Consider the following 20,337-nt stretch of genomic DNA (forward strand, 5'->3'; position numbering starts at 1 on the left):
TTGCACTTACATGCATATGTGTGACCTCAATCAACAGGGACTGAAGGCCCATTTTGAAGGAGGAAATGTGTCTAATGGCTCAGCTACCAGGGAATGCAAATGGAAGCCCCAGCATAGTCACGAGCAAAGCAGAACAGATCACAAGGCAATGGAGAATCCTGCGTAATCATGAAACTTGGCCCACTGCTCTCTTCAGAACACCACAAGAGCCATTGGTACCAACGTTATCTTTTATTTGAAGTTTTAATGCAACTAAAAGCTTTGTAATGTTTTATTAAAATGTCATCATGATGTTCCCTGGAACAGCTGCAATACAAGAGGAACAGACCTTCCTGTCATCAATTTAGTTAAAACCTGAGGTGCCCTCCTATTTAGCTGCCTAGCTGGAGGCATCTTCCATGAACAGGAGAGGTAAGCACTACAGGGCCTTCTTCATTAAGACCTTGCTGGAACTCAGGAGCATCCTCATCCACAGCAGCTAGCCCCGGTTCCCCTGGGATGGCTTTGGCCACCAGCAGGAGGGTGAGGAAGCCAGATTACTTGATGCGATAGAGGACTTTCCGCTGCATGCGGTGTTGGATCTCGCCACGCCGCATCATGAGCTGCAGCACCTTGTAGATGGCATGCTCGGGATATTTCTGGAAGAAAGAGGTGCAGGAGAATGACAATTCCTTATGAGCCTTTCATAGTACAGCCTTAAGTGGTTGGTGCTGCAGCCCACCCAGGAAGGTGCACCATAGCCCAGTGAGTAAGAACACTGAAGTCATTCCAGACTGACAGATGTTTACATAGGGAAGGGCCTTTTAATACAGGAAGAACTCTTCTCTGCGTCGCTGATTGGAATTCTGACTGTTCCAATATAAGTGGAAAGAGTGGAAGAAGCTGGAACTGCAGTCGGGCACTGTGGGGTCCCAGGGTCAACACAGCTGCACAGAATGCAGAACCCCTACAGCATTCCCTAGACAGTCACCCACCTCTCTAGTTTCACCCCACTCCCTGGCACTCAGCTGACTGGGATGGTACACAAGCAGCAGAAGGAGCCTGGCCACATTTTAGGAAAGGGTCCTCATAGCCACAGCTATCTTGTAGATTCTCTGTTTCCCAGCTCTTCAGACTGCCCCACCGGGCACGGTCTACATCTGCTAGGCTCACCTGTTTCGTGAAGTCCTGGATGATGCTGTGCTCTGACACCTGGGAACCGATGGCAAAGCGGCGCTTGAGCTGTTTTTCAATGCGGGACAGCATCTCCTGGTCCTCCTGTGTCGTGAAGCCCTCCACTCCTAGAGAGGAGACACTGGATTAGAGATCCCTGCGCCTCCAAAGACCTCGCTCATACTGCGCAAGCTCCAATCTGCCCCATCCACACAAAATCAAGAGACTGTGGACAACCCTTGGCAAGCAAAAAGGTAACCGAATAGCAACATCCAGGCTGAATCCTCATCTCAACTTCTGACAAACACACTGCTCTGCAAATCCCCTGGGTAAGCCTTGGTTTCCAAAAGGAACAGTAGAGTCAAGGGGCTATTTCCCATTGCTCCCCATGGAAATATGGGGTAGCTGGGGATCCAGCCCTCACACCCCAATAGCTCCTGGGCTTGCTGTTCTGAACCAGGAAACACACAGACTCAGCACCTCCTCTGGGGTTTGGGGTGAGTCAACGCTCCCCCCACCTTCAGATGGGAGCATTAGGCACTATACTAACCCTCTGCCTGGACTACAGGGACATGACGACATGCCACAGAATGAATGAGGGGCACATGTAGCCCTGCGCATTACCCTGCCCGGGGGAGTCACCATCACAACAGCACCAGGTTAGGTTGCTGTGTAGTGCACCCCCCCTAGAGGGATGGGGTTAATTCTGAACACTCAGATAAGAGGGGAGTGAGCTCAAAGGAGATGATTTACACTGCAAGAGGTTTCCAGGGGGAAGGGGTAACACACATTGCTCAGGGCCTTACCTGACAAGCTGCCTGACATGGCTGCGTCGAGTGTGGACACTTGGAAAAGCCGCAAGGCCTCCTCGACATCTCCCTCGGTGGCAAAAGGCTGCAGCTTCATCTTGCTGAGGGACTCTGCAATCCGCACAATGGCCTCCAGCTGCCTGGGAACCACAAGGAAGCTCTTTCTAACAAAGTCACCATGGGCCTCCACTCCCCCAGAACCCTTGCCTGCCTCAGTCAGGAAATTCCTCCATTCCACAAACTGCCTGCTGCCTACATCCCGAAGCACTGAGTAAAACAGTCCTTTACCAGCTGGGGAAGGGTCATCACATCCCAGACAACCCCAGCTGCGCAAAGCACAACACTCATCCTATCTAATGGGGGTGGGGCACTTGGACACAGACTGGAAATAGGGCGTATATTTTTAAGTGACAGCAACTGGCCCATGGGATAATTTACCAAGGGGTTTTGGTGGATTCTCCATACCGGCAATTTTTAAATCAAGACTGGCTGTTTGTCTAAAAGATCTGCTCTAGGAGTTATTTTGGGGGAAGTTCTCTGGCCTGCATTAGAGAAGGGGAGACTAGATCATCACAGTGGTCCCTTCTGGCCTCATGTATGAGTCTTACTTCTTTCCCCAATGACTCCCACTCCCACTCAAGGGAAACACCTAACCCAAGGCAGGGCCCTCCCCAAGCACTGGATAGTTGTGCACAGTTACCACTATGCAGACACACTGCTAGCTCAGGCCACCGTTGTCCATTAAAAATAGGAGAGAAGGGAAATTGGGGGGGCAAAACTCTGGCCAGAAGGAGCAGTCCTCTCCTTTTCCACTCCCACCATAAGCAAGACCCAGGTGCAGCCTGGAGACACACTGGTATCTGCAGGTCATTACTCTGCCCTAGCCACCTTCCCTTAGGTGGTTCTGCCTCCAGTGAAGCTCTCAACAATGGAAGTTGCAGGTCTGTGTGATGCTACTCCACATGTGTAAGAGCCTGCACTGGAGCCTCATGATCCCTACGCCAGCAGAAGGCAGTAATGATAAGGACAGCTAGGTGGGCAGAGGGGGAGATGAGGAGAGGAGCAGCCACAGAAGAGCCTTAGAGCACATACTCAGCTTTGGTGGCTTTAACAGGGTCCAACTCAATGCAGGCCTGGGGTCACCCAGAGCCTATTCCATTCTCAGGGGGCGTGGGCAGCACTGGCCATATTCCCTTTGTAGTATTACCACAAGCATGTAGGGTTCCCATCCCCTTTGTGTCCCTCCCCGCACCCGGGAGGATGTGTGCTCTCACCGGACGGTGATGGGAATACTGGACCGGCGGTCACTCTCTCGCTCATGCTGGCGGGCCCCGCTGCGCATCAGGACATAGCGGTTCTTCAGCTTCTCTGCAGCCTCTGCCGAAAGGCGTGGGCCACACTTCCTGTCAGAAGGGAACGGGAAGTGCCATGAACCAGATGGTACTTGGGAAAAAAAGACACAGTGCTACCCCCTACCTATGCAGTGAAATGGTGCAGCCTCTTCCTCTGCCACCACAATCCAGGCCAGATTTTGTGAAAATCCAGGCCTTGGTGAGAACTGATACCAGCTGGTATCTCAAACAGAACCTCGGAGGTGACCCTGCCCTCCTTGGAACCAGGGATGGAAATAACCCAAGACACTGAGGGCTGACTGTAGAGGAGTGCTGATGCCCCCTGTCATAAACAGATAGCTAAGGGTTAATGTCTCTTTCACCTGAAAAAAAAAGTAACCTGAAGCATCTGACCAGAGGACCAATCAGGAAACAGGATTTTTTCAACTCTGGGTGGAGGGAAGTTTGTGTGTGAGTCCTTTGTTCTTGGTCTTCTGCCTGTATGTTCTCTCGGCTATGAGGGGATTTCTATTTCTTGCTTTCTAATCTTCTGTTTCCCAGTTGTAAGTACAAAGGATCAGCTAGTGATTTATATGTTTTTTTTTTGTATTTACATGTCTATAGTTGCTGGAGTGCTTTGAATTGTATTCTTTTTGAATAAGGCTGTTTATTCAATATTCTTTTAAGCAATTGACCCTGTATTTGTCACCTTAATACAGAGAGACCATTTTTATGTATTTTTCTTTCTTTTTATATAAAGCTTTCTTTTAAGACCTGTTGGAGTTTTTCTTTAGTGGGGAACTCTAGGGAATTGAGTCTGCAGCTCACCAGGGAATTGGTGGGAGGAAGAAGTCAGGGGGAAATCTGTGTGTGTTAGATTTACTAGCCTGACTTTGCATTCCCTCTGGGTGAAGAGGGAAGTGCTTGTGTTTCCCGGCTGGAAACAAGGGAGGGTGGAATCCCTCTGCTTAGATTCACGGAGGTTGCTTCTGTGTATCTCTCCAGGAACACCTGGAGGGGGGAAGGGAAAAGGTTTATTTCCCTTTGTTGTGAGACTCAAGGGATTTGGGTCTTGGGGTCCACAGGGAAGGTTTTTGTGGGGACCAGAGTGCCCCAAAACACTAATTTTTTGGGTGGTGGCAGCTTTACCAGGTCCAAGCTGGTAACTAAGCTTGGAGGTTTTCATGCTAACCCCCATATTTTGGACGCTAAGGTCCAAATCTGGGACTAGGTTATGATATGCCCCACTAAGGAAATAAAGGTCTGACACTGGGCCAGCCTAAGTGAAGTCACTTCAAGGAGGTGACCAGTCCAGCGGCAGGTCCAGAATTGCTGAGCATAACCAAAAGTCCCAGCAGGAGTTTGAGAGCGGCAGAGAACACATCAGCATGGCACCATGCAGGATGTTCCCAGCAAACTTTGCAGCCTGCATGTGGTTCTGCTGCCCGGCCCAGTCGTCATATCACCCAAGAGTCACTGCAGACTTACGTTCGACAGTAGGAGATCAGCTTCTTCAGCTTGTTCAGTTCAATCTCGCCCTCCACTGCCTGGGTTTGTGTCAGGGCGCTCACGTGTAATGACATCACGTGTTTGGCCAGCGTCTAGAAACAGTGCAGAGAAGAGGTGGATAACAGAATTCCTTCCACCCTTCAAATGCTACAGACAGAAGGTGCCAGGGCAAAAGAGAAAAAGCCAACTCCACCCTTCTCATCTGGGGCAAGCCAGAAGAACAGACAGGCCTTGCACTTTGTTCTAAAGCTCTGACCTGACAGCACCTAAGTGCACAGAGTTTGGGACCACAGGAGACACCTTTAATTCTGTCTTTCAGTCCCTGACAAATTTCTTTTCCCTTCCCTAGACCCAAAGCGGCTGTGCTGTATTCAGCCCTGCTAAAGAAAGGCAACAGGTAGCAGATCCATTGCAAGGTACTTAAAAAACAAATAGTCCACTTGGCATTGGACACACGTGGGAGGTGAGCTGGGCAGACACTTTCCTCCACTGCTTCCTTCCACAAATCCTCTGCCCCAACACTGCTCCCAGCTAATCCTCCTGCATGTGTCCTACCCACCCCAGGCAAGTCACAACACCTAGCCTGCTGCCTGCCCTCACCACATCTCGCTCCTCATTGTGCTCATCCTTGACAATGAAGATCATGTCAAACCGAGACAGGATTGTGGGCATGAAGTCTATGTTCTCCTCGCCTTTGGTTTCATCCCAGCGCCCGAAGACAGAGTTGGCAGCAGCCAGGACAGAGCAGCGGGAGTTCAGAGTGGTTGTGATACCAGCCTGCATGGGAAATAGAGTGGAGGTCAAGCCCCACAACACAATAACCATGTTGTTGGCTCTTAATACAGCTCCTAATGCAGGGTACAACATCAGGATCACACAAAAGCATCCCGGGATGGCTAGGGGTGGGGAAAGCTATTTAAACATTTCCTCTGCCTCTGGTTCTCACACACACCAGCATTTAAATAAGGCTTCATAAGTGGCATCCAGTTGGCCAGGGAAGCGTCCTCACTGGTGGAGGCTGGCAGGATAAGCACAGGGGGTTGGGACTGCACAGGCACATAAACCTCATTTGAGGACGACCTCCCTAAACTAAAGTCACCCATCAGTGGAAGCCACGTTTAATACAGAACGCCAACATTATGAGCGGTGCGCTATAGAGAGGTGACAAGGCCGTGGGGCGCACCCCAGATGTGCTCAAGGGAGTCATCCCATCCCAAGTTTAATGATGGAAATGGAGAGGGACAAGTGGTTTGATTTGGCGAGAGCAGAATGCACAAGTTTAGGGCAGCAGGAGAAAGAGAGAGGAGTCAGAAGTTACACTGAGGCATGAGCCTGAGTGGCAAGGGGCATGGCAGAGTTGCCAGCAGGAAGGGTGGCTGGGAGGGAAGACAGGGAGTTTGGTTCCAGTCATGCTGAGCTGAAGAAGGAAGGATTTCCTTTAGGCTCTCTCGGACAGAGACATCGCCCCAGAGCTGGGCCTGCTGCTCCCAGACCAGAGCAGTCGGTAGCTCCAAACTCTAAAGAACATACAATCTGTCAAACCAGTGATTAGCAGGGAACCCAGGGCAATGCTTGAGGCTCAGCCACGTTCTGGCAAGGGCCCCTGGGTCCATGAGAGCTGGTCACTCTGCTCTGCAAGAAGCCCTGAGCTGGATACAGAGGCCTATCCATACAGTCTTTCCTACCCCCTTCTCCCCCTACATTCCCCCAGTCTCAGCAGCAGCTCTGCAGTTTCACAGAGGGCTAGACGCAGGCTGGAGGCCAGTGCTGTTTGCTGGCAGCTCACCTTGGCGATGGAGATGGTCTGCTGTTCCATAGCCTCATGGATGGCCACTCGGTCGTCCTCCCGCATCTTATTAGTGGGTGAAGAGGGAAAAATAAAATAGTTCATATCCATTTAATTTCAGCTGAATAGCCCTTTCTGAGGCCTTGGCTCACTGGACAGCCTCATGCAGCCACCACTGTTTCCTCCTCCAGCACACTCAAGTTTCACATATTTTTAATGCACACAAATTGAGAGTTCTCTTGCAATTGCCTCTTGATGCCAGCTCCTTTTCCTGCCCTTCCCTATAGGGCACAGGTCTCCATCCACTGCAAACAACCCCTGCCCTTCCACACTGTAGCACAAAACATTGCCCTCCAAGGGAACGCCCTTTCCTTCCTGTAGCAGCACATATAGTTCTCTCCAGGCAGCAGTTCCGTCCAAGGCCCTTCCCTTCACACCACCCTCAGAAAACATTGCACGGCCTCTTCCTCTGCATGCTATGTTTGTACCTTGTCAAATTCATCAATGCAGACCACTCCCCCATCCGCCAGCACCATGGCTCCTCCCTCCATGAAGAAGCTCCGTGTAGCAGGGTCTCGAATCACCGAGGCTGTCAAGCCAGCTGCACTGCTGCCTTTCCCCGACGTGTACACCTGAGGGAATGGCCACAAAGAGGACAGCAGGTCAGGCACCATGGCCATCCTGAATCTGCCTCACTCAGCCAGGGAATGAAATAAACCAAGAGCAGGGTTGTGACCTCGGCCTCATAATAGCCACAGGCCAGAACAGCAGCTGCGAGATGAGATTTTGAGCCCTGGAGAGGCAGCCTTCAAGACACAGAGTAAGAGGCCTTTACTTAGCCAGATTTTGGGCTAAAAGAATTAGAGGGCTCCTAGGCAGATGATGCAGCTATTAAATACAAAAAGTAGTTTATTTGGTCACTTGAGTGAAACAATTCTGCAGCCCACTGAAGAGGAAGAAAAGTGCCCAGATACAAGTGTCAATGAAGAAAGCAGGAAAACATGGATGCAAATAAAATTCCACAGTCTCAGCTTGGACCTTGGTGTCTGACAGATGCAGTCAATCAAAATTATTTCACCTGACCTTCCAACCTCCCTGTTAGTTCAGTTTGTTATATGCAGCTCAGCCGCTTGGACAACAGGCTGGGAAAATATGCCCAGTTAAATATTCCAATAAACCATGGCTGTGTTCAGAAAGTGACCCTGTGAGAAGGGCTCTCTGGTTCTGACCCATATTTGCCCACACCTTATGCACATTTCTCTGCTGTTTACTGTGATCAATAGGCCCAAGAGCTCATCAGCCCTGCAGAGCACACTCTGGCTTCTGTTCTGCCCCATGAACCATCAATAGAATCATCTACTGGCTCCGAGTCTCAATGACGCATGAAGCAAAAAGAAACCGACTCGCCTTGATACAAAGTCTCCGCCTTATGGTAAAGAAGTAACCTGGGTTACCTAGGACACTTACCCCAATGGGTGAACACTTCTCTACAAACTTCAAGAGCTGGGACTTGGCTGTGCCAGGGTCTCCCAGCATCAGCAGGTTAATGTCCCCTCTGCGGGTTAATCCATCCGGAAGTCTGCAGAGAAAGGCAGCAGGGGGAGGTGAAGGGCATTCTGATTAGACAATGCACAAGCAAAAACATCACGGACATGAAAAACTTTCTGCTTCTATGAAACACAAAAGGATCCCAGAAGGGTTTTATGCCTTGTGTTGCATCTCTGCCCCTGCTCCCTTCCCACTGTGCCCAGTCGGATTCGTTTCCCTGACCTTTTGCGGGAGCCTCCGAACAGCAGACAGGCGATGGCTTTCTTGATGTCAGTGCTGCCGTAGATAGAGGGCGCGATGCTCTTGGCGACAGTCTCATAGATGTTGGGCATGGAAGTGAGATGACGAAATTCCTCCTCTTCCTGTGGAGTCACAGAGCCGGCAAAGCTGCGGCCTAGAAAGGGTGGAGGGAAGTAAACTGTGAATGAGCACCTGTCACCATCAGAGATGAACCTAGATCAAGCCTGGCTGGCCACCAGAGTTTTCTCCAGAATCTACCTGTCTGGCACAGCTTTGGGTCTGGGCACTACTTTACCAACACCGTTACGAGTTCGCAAGGAAAGTGTGGCGGAGTTAACAATACACAGCATGGACCAGAGTTTGCTATTGAAACCTGAGAGTGCAGCCTTGAGTAAAGGACCTTAAAGCATTAGTTTTGTTCTGCAATGCAGAGGCAAGACTTACATTTGGTTCAGCTGATGGCAACCAACCTTGGAGAGATGCAACAGACAAAGAGGAGAGTGACGTGGATCACTGCCTGATGTAGGGAGCAGGCTCAAGAGGCCTGATTGATGCTAGGAGGAGGAAAATGAGGATCTGGAGGAGGAAGCTATGCCTGATGTTTTGGGGGTGGGTGGAGAATCGAGAGCAGAACAAAAAATGAGCGTGCTTTTGAAATATGAGCTGTATTTTTAAAGCTGATGAGATTCCCTGTTTAAATTTAACCAAGCACAAGCAGCACAGAGCTGTGTAAGAAAGCAGAAGCGCATATACACAGGGAACCTGAGACTAATGCTACATCCTGTCTGACCTTTGCTACATGACTGGAATTTGCAGAAGTGTGCTGCAGTTTTGTACGGAAAAGCAGTTCTTGTCCATGGCATCACTAGCTGGAGGTCATAGGTAAACGCTGTTCAGAATGGAGGATTGTCTAACTCCATGTTATAACCTCAGCCAGAGAGGAAACCAAAGTAAGGTCCTGCCTGAGCCATCGGTGTCCACCTGGATCCCCACCACACGGATATAAGAGCTTCGGATTCCCACTCCCACGTTGTCCCGGCCTTTGCTTTTGGTCTGGCCAGATTTCTTGATGGAATAGATGCCCATGATAGTAACTCTGTTTCCAGGGACGACTTTGTCACACAGATACCTGAGAGGAGGAAGGGAAGAGGAGTGTTAGCTCTGCATGGGATGGGAGGCTACTGAAGATGGGAAAACCCTCTTCATCTCTTCCTCTCCTTCCCATCCGAACTTAGACAAGGTGTTTAGATTCCTAGCAGTGGAGAACCATGGAAGTTGCTGCTCAAGACAACGGAACCTCACACCAAAAGTCACCATCTTCACCTCAAGCCCAACAAAAAAAGAAAAGCCTCTTCTGCTCCAGTTATCATCATGAAAGGAGAGGCAAACTGAGCAACTTTGCACACACGATCCAAGGATGTCAAAGCACTTTGCAAACCATTAAGCCCCATGGAATTGTTGCGAGGTAGGTATGTAAATATGGATCAACTAAGATTCCAAAACCTTGTTTATATCCATTTCCCACCAATCCTCCCCCCCAGCAAAAAGCTGGGGAGACAAGCACGCCCCCAACATACATCCAAACCCAGATGATCACCTCATCCAGCAAATGGCTGGATCTGCCATTGACTCTCCTTGAAACAACCCTCAGGACAGGAAGCAAGGGAAACTGGCATTACCTGTCACAGTACAGCTGCATGTGCCGGGGCATCTCCCCATGTGGCACAGCATCTGGAGACTCCTGGAGCTTCAGGGTCTGGAAGTCCACACACTTGCACTTGTCCGGCATGATGAAGTATGGATCCAGGGGGCACTTTGGGCGGCCGGCCTGTTCCCTGAGCAAAGGAGGAATGTTAAAGAAACAGATCATTACAAAGCTAGTCAGTGGCATTAGGACTCAGGAGAGACCACCGGAAGCTCTATTTGCATCCAGTGATGTGATGGAGAATAGTGCCCTGTAAATACACAGGCTGAATTTTGCCTTTATTTAGCATTGCCCTGTGATCTGTAAGTGAAGCAGGCAGCAAGGCATGCTGGGATCCCCTACCTTTAAGCCCAGAAGAGTCTCCCCATGGAAGCTCCCGAAGTGGGCAGATCTGGTAAGTAAAAAGCCACCTTACCTTAGACTGTGATGCTGAATTCTGATAAGATAGTGACAAACTGGAAAAGGCTATTTGCACAAGAGAAATGCTACAGGCCCCAACTGAGATCAGGGCTCCACTGGGCTGGGTGTTGTTTAGAGACACTGTAAGAACCAGTCCCTGCCCCAGAGAGCTAGACAGACAAAGGGAGGCAGAATAGAAAGCTCAGAAAAAAAATAAACTAACAGGAAAGAGATGAACTGATGGGGCAAGATTTTAGAGGTTTAAATATGCTTAGCTTGGCAAGTAACAACTAAATGGGGACAAAAGCCTATGAGGCTATAACACAAAGGAAGCAAAGAGCTATTTACAGTTGTACCAGAAGGTTTAGTTCGGGTTAGTGGGATACACTATAAAAGGGAAAGTGTAGGCTGAACAACATCCTGACACTGATATTTATTAGCGTGGTCTATGGTTCCCCAAGGGACGCTGAAGTCATTTTCAACAAAAGCTGAGATTTCCAAAGGCACCTAGAGACACAGCTGCCAACTTTCATGTGGTAAATAAGCACCTTGACTTTCACAATAAACCAAAAATCAAGCTCAGCCCATTTCAAAACAAGGTTAAGACAAGCCAATCCCTAAGAACCTCAACACTCTAGGTGACTAGATCCCCCCAGCATGCAGTCTGGGACTGTGTTGGGCCCGCCGTGCACCCCTGACTCTCTCTCTCCCTTGTCCCTGCCTGCTGGGAGCCAATCAAAAAAAAGATGCAACAAGCTACAAGCCAAAAGCTAAACAAGCAGCTCACAAGCCAATTAAGCCAAAAACAAGCCCAATTTCTGCATTTTTTTCCACAGGTTTGGCATGTCTGCCTAGAGATTGGCACACACGACTCCTGTGCATGTCTAATGGAAATTGGGCATCCAAATCCCTTGGAAGAGCAGCTTGGGGAAGCCCATCCTAAGTGCATACAGCCATTTCAGGATATCATTATTCATGCTGAATGCTACATTACACCATAAATAGCCCTACTGAATTCAGTGGGGATACTGTGGAGTAAGGTATTACTCAGGGCATGTCTACAGATATAGCACTGCAGCGCATCTGGTGAAGATGCTCTATGCCAGCAGGAGAGAGCTCTCCCGTCGGCATAATAAAACCACCTCCACTAGTGGCAGAAGCTATGTCAGCGAGAGAAGCTCTCCTGCCAATATAGTGCTGTCCACACTGGCGCTTATGTCCGTGTAACTTACGTCGCTCAGGGGGTGATTTATATGTTCTGCCGACAAACTGTAGTGTAGCCATAGCCTCAGTGCAAGAAAGTGCCTCACAATCTGACTCATTGTAAGGAACAATTCACTCACTGGGGACAGGGGAGGGTAATTAATTAAATGGGATCAGATGACCTAGCAGGGCATTTCATTTATCTTTACACACACATGCCCCCAAACGGCATGCCTTGTCTGGTAACGAGCAATCAGACTGCCTTTTTATTAATACTTCGTTTTTGACTGGAAGCTTTTGGAGACAAGGACCATTTATTTTTAAAGCTCAGACCAGGTGAGCAGCCCACTGGTACTCAGGAAGTACTTAAGGACTTTTATCAGAGGGGTAGCCGTGTTAGTCTGGATCTGTAAAAAGTGACAGAGTCCTGTGGCACCTTATAGACTAACAGAGGTATTGGAGCATGAGCTTTCGTGGGTGAATACCCACTTTGTCAGATGCACCCTAACCCCCAACACATGCAGACCTGGCAAGGCCTTCAATTCACAGCTCAACTAACTTAGTCACCACCGACTTATTTATGAGTACAGAGGACTCTCCATCCAGCAAAAGGCTGGTTGGCAGTCCCCTAGATCCCAGGACCAGGTGAGACCTACTCATGCAGCATCCACTGCCAGGGGGACTTCAAATTTCTACTCAGTCTTCCTGGGTCTCCCCATCCTACCCAGGATCCCTGAAAGGACTCCCACTGCTTACGTATTACACTTCCTGGGCAGGGCATAACCCTCCAGGCCGGGGCGCACGGTGATGTTGCTGATGGTGTTACGGCAGCTGCGGCACTGGATGGCAATCTTGGTGGCTTTGGCTCTCACAGCAGTAGCAGCAATTATGATCCCAGGGATCTTCACCAGATGGGACATCTGGTCAGACTGAGGAAGGAGAGGTGGAGGTGGTAAGAAAACATCTCACACAGGGAGAAGGGAAACCCCAACATGGCAGAGAACTGGGGGGGCCGGGGAGAAGAGAGAGACACGACACAGCAGCCTTCACACACAAAGCAGCCAGAATCATGAGTATGATGCTTTGTGGGAAACATGGGGAAAGCTGCCCATACAGGGAATCAAGAAGGTGGGTGTGGAATTAACAAGACCATCTCTCCCCTCCACACACACACACACACACCCCCCTCCCCACAGAATATTTTAGGTCAGTAGTTTGGATCCATACAAAAGCCTACCAGGTCAGTTATTCTCCTTGGTTTCATATGCAAATGAAAAATGAAATAGCTGGACTCAAGATGATGCTCATAGCACATACTTAACAGTGCTCTGCTGAACCCCCGCTCGGGCCTGCTCACTTTCCAAGCCCTTCTCCTGTAACTCAGTAGGGTTCAAAGCTGTGGGGTGCATCTCAGGGAAGCAGCCATTCCCCCCACACAGACAAAGCAAGTGGCACTACACAGCCACAGACCAGAGGGAAGGGGCTGTGCTTTTTTAATAAGCCATGTTTCTTCCAGCTGCATTTTGCATTGTATTGATCAGGGAGAAGTTTGTGGTGAAGAAAGCAGTGTTCCCCAGAAAGACTCTCAGAGACGCAGAAATAATTCTCACCATCTAACGGACAGATCAGAATACCCATCCACTGACACTTTGCCCCCAGAACAGGTACCAGAGCTATAAAGACCTGGTATACACACAGTTTTGGTATCAATATAACTACTTCAATTGGGGGGAGGGGGATATTTTACTGAAGTAGTTACACTGCTACACCCTCTAGCATGGATATGGATATACCTGCATAAAGGTGCCTTGCATTGGTATAGCTTATTTTCCTAAATTTATGGGAATAAGCTATAGCAGCATAAGCATGTTTATACTAGCATTAATGTAGCTACACTGAGGGAATGTACTGCTTTAACTGTACTGGCTCAAACCAATGTTCAAGCATTACAGCAACTGTGTAAAGCAGCCCTAAGACTAATGAGTCCCATCAAGTGTAGTAAGTCAAATACATGTCATCTGGTACAGTCTTATTCTGATAAACAGCAGAGAGGGGTCAAAACCCAAACCATTTATCCAACCCAACCCCTCTCCCCACAGCTAAGCCTGGAGCAAGTCATCAGGTTCTAGTAGCTCTCGTCACAGTCAAATCCACCAGTGGACAATTCCTGTCCCCACTGCTCCATATCATGAGTGGATTCAGCTCACCTTCAGACTCCGGATATTGGCTGCATTGGCATCCGACCTCAGCATGACCTGGATGTCTTGAAGTGTCTCCTCCCCTGCCGGGCGAGGACGGGTGACCTCATCTGCTACTTCCTTTGCCGCCTCCTCCAGCTGGGGAGGGAATAACACAGCTCAAGTTGCCATTCACACCAAGAAGAATCCCTGGGGCTATTGTGGTTACCTGACTGTCTATGATTAGCTGGCAGTATGCCAGTTCTAAGACTGCTCTTACAGTAGTCCTCCATGTCCTCCTTTCCATGGTATCCCCCATCCTTACCAGTTGCAGGTGCTCGGCAGGCTGCTTGTACAGGTAATCTGCCAGGTCCTCATCAAAGCTGGCCAGGTCCTCCATCTCCACCTCGATCCAGTACTGGCTGAGGTTGTAATGCCGTTTAAGCTCATCCCTGCGAGGTGACAAGAGTAAGACTTGAGGCAGAAAGCATCAGGCAAATCTTAGCAAATGCATGTAGTCAGCAAGCCTAGGGGCAAGGAAAAGCCACAGAAGGGACCCAGCCACCACCCTATAAATTGTTCAAAGTGAGCCTCTGGTTCAGTTGGAAGCAGAATGGTTAGATTTTGTAGGTTTCTTGGCAAGGAAGGTGATCCAGGAAAGTGACAAGAGTGCCATAAGGGATACAGAGGAAATGGAGACAGACTACTGGGCAGATTTTTCACAGGGCATTCAAATCCACTTTCTAAAATTGTGTTCAAATGAAACCAGACCTGGCCCAGATGGTACGTGTAACACTTAGTGCCAATGTGCACATATGTACTTCAAGCACAAATGCTAAGGTCTGTCACACTCAAATTATGGATTTTAAAATGCATGATGTAATAAGAAGTGTTGATGTTCACCTCCAAAATCAAGATGCAGGGAAATAAAAGATGGATGGTTGGTTATTTCTCAGTCTCTTGGGTGATCTGTGCCCATTCTTTATTTCCCTGCATCCTGCAGATCATTCAGCACTTATTTTATAAACAAAGGAACACGGACCTTGCAGTTTAAAAATACATGAAGTAGAAATACATTTAATCCACCGAGTGATTTCTCACAGACCTCAAAACACATGGGATGAAAACCCGTTATTGACTTACACTAAAGAGAAACCCAAACTAAACCCCAGATTTAAACACCCTAAAACATGAAACTGGGGACTTGAAATTCCGATGTAGAGCCAAACTTTGCAGCGCAGGCCATAGAGGGCAGCATAATCCAGTGAATAGGACACTGGACAGGGAGTCTAGAGAACCAGCTTTCAAGCTCTGCTCTGTCACTGGCATGCTGTGTGGTCCCAGGGAAATCACCACACCTCTCGGTGCCTCAGTTTCCCCACCTGCACAAACAGCGATGACGACACTGACCATCTAGTGAATGCTGTTCGGAAGCTAAAGGTGAAAGTGCTATGTAAGCGCTAACGATTATTTAGATTGGACACACACTAGAAGGAAAGTTAACAGCTGCCCCTTCAAAGAGAGAAGAGAAGGTAGATAGCCGAAGGCAGAGCTGGCTGGAGGGATTCCTTCTCTGTCTCAGCAGCACCTGTATTTGAAGGTGAAGCCAGACCGGTCCGTGCCCACCCGGTACTGCCTCAGGAACTCCTTGAACCGCCTCTGCAGCTGGGATTTCCGGACCTGGCCCTCATCTGCCACCGGGTCGCCCCCAAAGCTGTCGCTGTAGTAAATGCCGGGATCGTCAAAGCCGGACATGGCGAAGACTGCTCCACCGCCCTGGGCAAGCCGCGGAGAAGGGGATACGATGAGCCCAGCTCTCTCCGCAGAGAGCGCTCCCCTCTGACACACCCGTGCAATAACCCCTATCTACCGCCCCACTTCCCATCCGCCCCCCGGGGATCCCCCAACCAACCCCCCCTCCCCCATCCGCCTGCCAGATCCCCTGATAACTCGCTACCCCCTGGCTCACTCACCTCGTATCGCCCCAGTACCAGACACGCGCGGACCAGCCAGTTTTCGCGGCAAAACTGGGAATAGCGTGGGCGGGGTACTAAGAAACGTTACACCGAGGTGGGAGACGCGCGCCCTTATTGGCCAATCTGGAGCTTGACGCCGGTGATTGGCCCAGCGAAGTTCCGTCTTGTCCAGCCTGATCCGGAGCGAGCGGGAAGTCGCCATGGAGACGGAAGAGGATTGGCGGAGGAGTTGAAGCCCCGCCCCCTCCACGCCCTCACGTGGTCAGGCGCAGTTTGGCGCGAAAACCCGATTGGAGGGAAGTGACAAATGAAGGGGAGGGAGTAAGATGGCGGCTGGGCCGAGCCATTCTGGGCCGGACGAGGGGGAGCGAGGCGGGCGCTCCTACCGCTGCTCGTGGCTCTGTCTTTGCGACCAGTGATGGGTGGGCGGAGCTACCAGCCCTCTGGGGTCAGGGGCGCAGGGCAGGTGCCCATCGCTCCAGCGGGCCTGGGAGTCAAAGGGCAGCTGCAGGCTGCAGCCAGTGCCAATCAGCTGCAGTAACCTGGGCCCTCCATCACTGTCACCTGGTCCATACTGTGCCGAGATGGCCTGTTCTGCTGGGCCCGAGTGCCCTAGTAACACAGATTGCGCCAGATAACTGTCACCTGGGCCATACACCAATACGGCCTGTCCTGCTGGGCCCCAGGACCACAGTAACACAGACTGCCCATGTATAACTGTCCCTTGGTCCGTACACCGATACAGCCTGTCCTGCTGGGCCCCAGGACCACAGTAACACAGACTGCCCATGTATAACTGTCACCTGGGCCATACACCAATACGGCCTGTCCTGCTGGGCCCCAGGACCACAGTAACACAGACTGCCCATGTATAACTGTCCCTTGGTGCATACACTGATACAGCCTGTCCTGTTGGGCCCCAGTGCCATAATAACACAGACTGGCCGCTCAGTAAATTGCCTCTGGTTCATACTACTCCAATATAGCCTGTCCTGCTGGGATCCAGTGCCACAGTAATACAATCTGGCCCCTAGATAACTATCCCCTAGGGCCTAGTCCATACTGATCCAATATGGGTCATTCTGCTGGACACCAGTGCTGCAGTAACATAAATTGTCTGCTTGATAACTGTTCCCTGGTCTATAGTGCACTGATATGGCCTGTTGCGTTGGGCCCCAGTGCCATAGTAACACAAGCTGGCCCCTCAATAACTATCCCTTGGTCTATATAGCACCAATACTGCCGAGTGCTGTAGTAACACTAACTGGCCTCTCAGAACCTATTTCCTGGTTCATACTGCTCTGATGTGGCCTGTCCGTTCCTGCCAGCTGCCAGAACTATAGTGACCCAGGCTAGTCGTGGTACTGGAACTATAGGTGCTGCTGCAACCCCTAGCTTGAAGTAATAATAACATACACCAAATACATGGTTCCATCATCAGCATCCCCACTATAAAAATTGTTCCAGCAGGCTGGCTCCTTGTTAACCATCCCCTGGTCCATACTGCACCAAGAGAACCCATCCTGCCAGGCACCAGTGCTGCTGTAACATAGTGTAACCCACACACCTTCTGGGTGTGGTGGGCTGTCCCATCTAGTGGCGCTGAGACCACTTAGAGAGAAAGAGATAAAATGAGTCTGCTCTACAGCCTTAGCTAAGAGGCAGTTGGCTTTAGCTCATACAGTAGAGGCTCATTCTTTAAGCTCCAGAGGTCCCTGTTCAGTCCCACCTGCCGATGACCAGGGTCTGTCAGCATTACAATAGCACTAGCTTTTAAAGTAGTTTTTCTTTTTTTGCATTCAGTTTAAAAAATAAAAGTGTGTGCTGGCCCCAGAGCTGTATAGCCTTTGCCTGTTGGGCTCTGCTAAGGCTCCTGGCAGCAGATCACCTTAAGGGTCTCCAGGGAGCAGAAGATACTTCCAAGAAGGCTGCTATTGAAAAGCATCTGGTTATATAACAAGTTTACAAGCACTCATGAAGAGAGCAGTAGTAGGGTTGCCAACCCTCAGGATTGTTCTGGAGTCTCCAGGAATTAAAGACTCATCTTTAATTAAAGAACATATCATGTGATGAAACCTCAGGGAATACATCCAATCAAGATAAGCAACCCTAAATTGTACAGTGTACACAAGTTCTTGTACCATGAATAATATATGGATGGGAGATGACCCTCTACAGTAAGTTTTCCTGTGTTTTCTTTTTTCATACACATGCAAAATATTTGCTTGGTTGTTAGGCACTTGCTGTACTTCTTAGTCTGTGTCTATATTGACTGTTCTAGTGCTCCTTCCAGATCAGTTGGCTTTGTGTGTGATTATAAGGTAAATGTAGATCTGGTGTCTGTGCTGTAATCTCTTCTGTCGATTTACAGTGGTCTCTAAGGCTATCGGTCTGAGGCCTTTTACCAGAATTTAATTCACTTTTAAAAAGTTAGAAAAGAAAGTGGAACGCCAACACATACACTCTGCGTAAGTAATTAATAGGTATTTCTGTGGAACTCTTCCCCATAATATTACAGCACCTGTGTATTTCAAATTAGAATATATTTTAAAAGTGCCTATCCAGAGCCCTAGCTCTCTTTGGCAAAAATTAGAATAGTCATACAAAACAGATCACCTCCACACCTCACTGCCAAAACAAAAAATAACCAGCTGCAATAAATCAGATCCAACCAATACCCTCTTCTCCCCAAACATCAGTCTTCATTATTGTGAATCTCTCCCCCCAGAACTTTGACTATCTTGATTGACCTCAGTGTGTGCCCTGAAGGTCAACACCCAAGATATACTAATAGTTTATTTTCTCTAATATCTGTCACGACTTTAGCCAACTTGATTATATTAGACAAGTTAAGAGTTGCATAAACACTTAGAAGTAGCATGGTCTAATGGATTAAATATTAGCCTGGAAACCGGGAACTTCTGACTTCAAAGTGGCTAGGGTTGCCAGATGTCCAGTTTTTGACTAGAACACCTGGTGGAAAAGGGACTCTGGCGGCTCCAGTCAGCAGGAAAAAGTCCAGTTGGCGTGAGGCTGTAGGCTCCCTACCCGGCTCCATGCAGCTCCCAGGAAGTGGCTGGTATGTCCCTCTGTCTCCTAGGATTAGCGGCAGCCCTGTGCACGCCACATGCTGCCCCTGCCCCAAGCACCAGCTCCACAGCTTCTATTGGCTGGGAACTGCAGTCAATGGAAGCTGCGGGAACGGTGCCTGTGGGCAGGGGCACCACTCAGAGCTGCCCAGCCGTGCCTCTGCCTAGGAGCTGGAGGGACATGCCAGCCACTTCCCAGGAGCCGCCTGAGGTAACCGCTGCCTGGAGCCCACACCCCGAACCCTCTTCTGCACCTCAATCCCCTGCCTCTGCACTCCAAACTCCTTGGTCCCAGCCCCGAGTCCCCTCCTGCACCCCAAGCCCCTCATCTCTGGCTACACCCCAGAGCATGCACCCCCCAGTCAGAGCCCTCACCCCAGCCCCAGCCCAGAGCCCCTTCCCATACCCCAAGCCCCATATCTCTGGTCCCATCCCAGAGCATGCACCCTCAGACAGAGCCCTCACCCCCTCCATCACCCCAGCCCCCTCCCCCATCCTGGAGCCCCCTCCCACACCCTGAACCCCACATTTTTGGCTGCACCCATAGCTGGAAACCACACCCCAACCTCCTGCTCCAGTCCAGTGAAAATGAACGACTGAGGATGGGGCAGAGCGAGCAATGGAGGGAAGGGTAATGGAGTGAGCGGGGTGGGGCAGGGAGCAGGGCAAGGGCAGTTGGTTTTGTGCGATTCAAAAGTTGGCAACCCTAGAAGTGGCTCTGATATTGACTTATCGTGCAACTTTAATCAAGTCACTTATCCCCTCTATGGACCTAATCCAAACCCCATTAAATCAGTAGCAGTCTTTCCATTTACTTCACTGGATTTTGGATCAGGCTTTATTAGGGTTGCCAGTTTTGGTTGGACATATTCCTGGGAGTTTCATTACATAACATAATCTTTAATTAAAGATTAATCTTTAATGCCTGGAGACTCCAAGGCAATTCTGGAGGGTTGGCAACCCTGCTGCCTTATGTCTATAAAAAGGCTAATACAGCCCTATTTAGCAAGGCTATTGTGAGCTTTAGTTAGTTACAGTTTGTACAGCACTTATTCAATGTAAGGTGTTAAGTTCCATAATTAAAACTATTCTACTACTGTACAATTTGCATTCAGCTCTGGCTTAGGACAACACTCTCTTAAATGTCTTTTATCCCATCACTTGTGTAAGTGACAAGTAATATACACAACTAAATTATGATTGACATCAAGATAGATGTTTTTCTTTAGACGTTCACTGCAAACTGGTTTTCAAATGAATTTGCTCATCACTGAAGTGGAGATGTTGCTTGGGTGGAAGGAGGCAATTTAACAGCACAGGACAGAATGGGTGGAATAGCCAGTGGAACTGCAGAGTAATTGGGGGTGGAGGCAGAATGTAAATTGCTCATCTGATCTTCATGGATAAAGTTTA

At 49.5% G+C, this 20,337-nt stretch overlaps 1 protein-coding gene across 1 annotated transcript; it reads right to left on the minus strand.

The window, feature by feature from the left end:
• Positions 1-216: 216 nt before the first annotated feature.
• MCM5 (minichromosome maintenance complex component 5) lies at positions 217-15,971 on the minus strand. The gene is made up of 17 exons (XM_050926444.1): positions 15,833-15,971; positions 15,448-15,635; positions 14,185-14,311; positions 13,890-14,018; positions 12,439-12,611; positions 10,055-10,210; positions 9,338-9,504; positions 8,358-8,529; positions 8,055-8,166; positions 7,076-7,219; positions 6,588-6,653; positions 5,402-5,578; positions 4,781-4,893; positions 3,236-3,364; positions 1,959-2,101; positions 1,153-1,280; positions 217-638 (listed from the first exon to the last, which is right to left on the minus strand). The coding sequence occupies exons 2-17, from the start codon at positions 15,612-15,614 to the stop codon at positions 537-539; spliced, it is 2,205 nt and encodes a 734-aa protein (XP_050782401.1). The 5' UTR covers positions 15,615-15,635; positions 15,833-15,971; the 3' UTR covers positions 217-536.
• Between the last annotated feature and the right edge of the window lie 4,366 nt (positions 15,972-20,337).

This window comes from Gopherus flavomarginatus, chromosome 1, assembly GCF_025201925.1.
Source record: "Gopherus flavomarginatus isolate rGopFla2 chromosome 1, rGopFla2.mat.asm, whole genome shotgun sequence".
In the NCBI taxonomy this organism is placed as follows: Eukaryota; Metazoa; Chordata; order Testudines; family Testudinidae; genus Gopherus; species Gopherus flavomarginatus.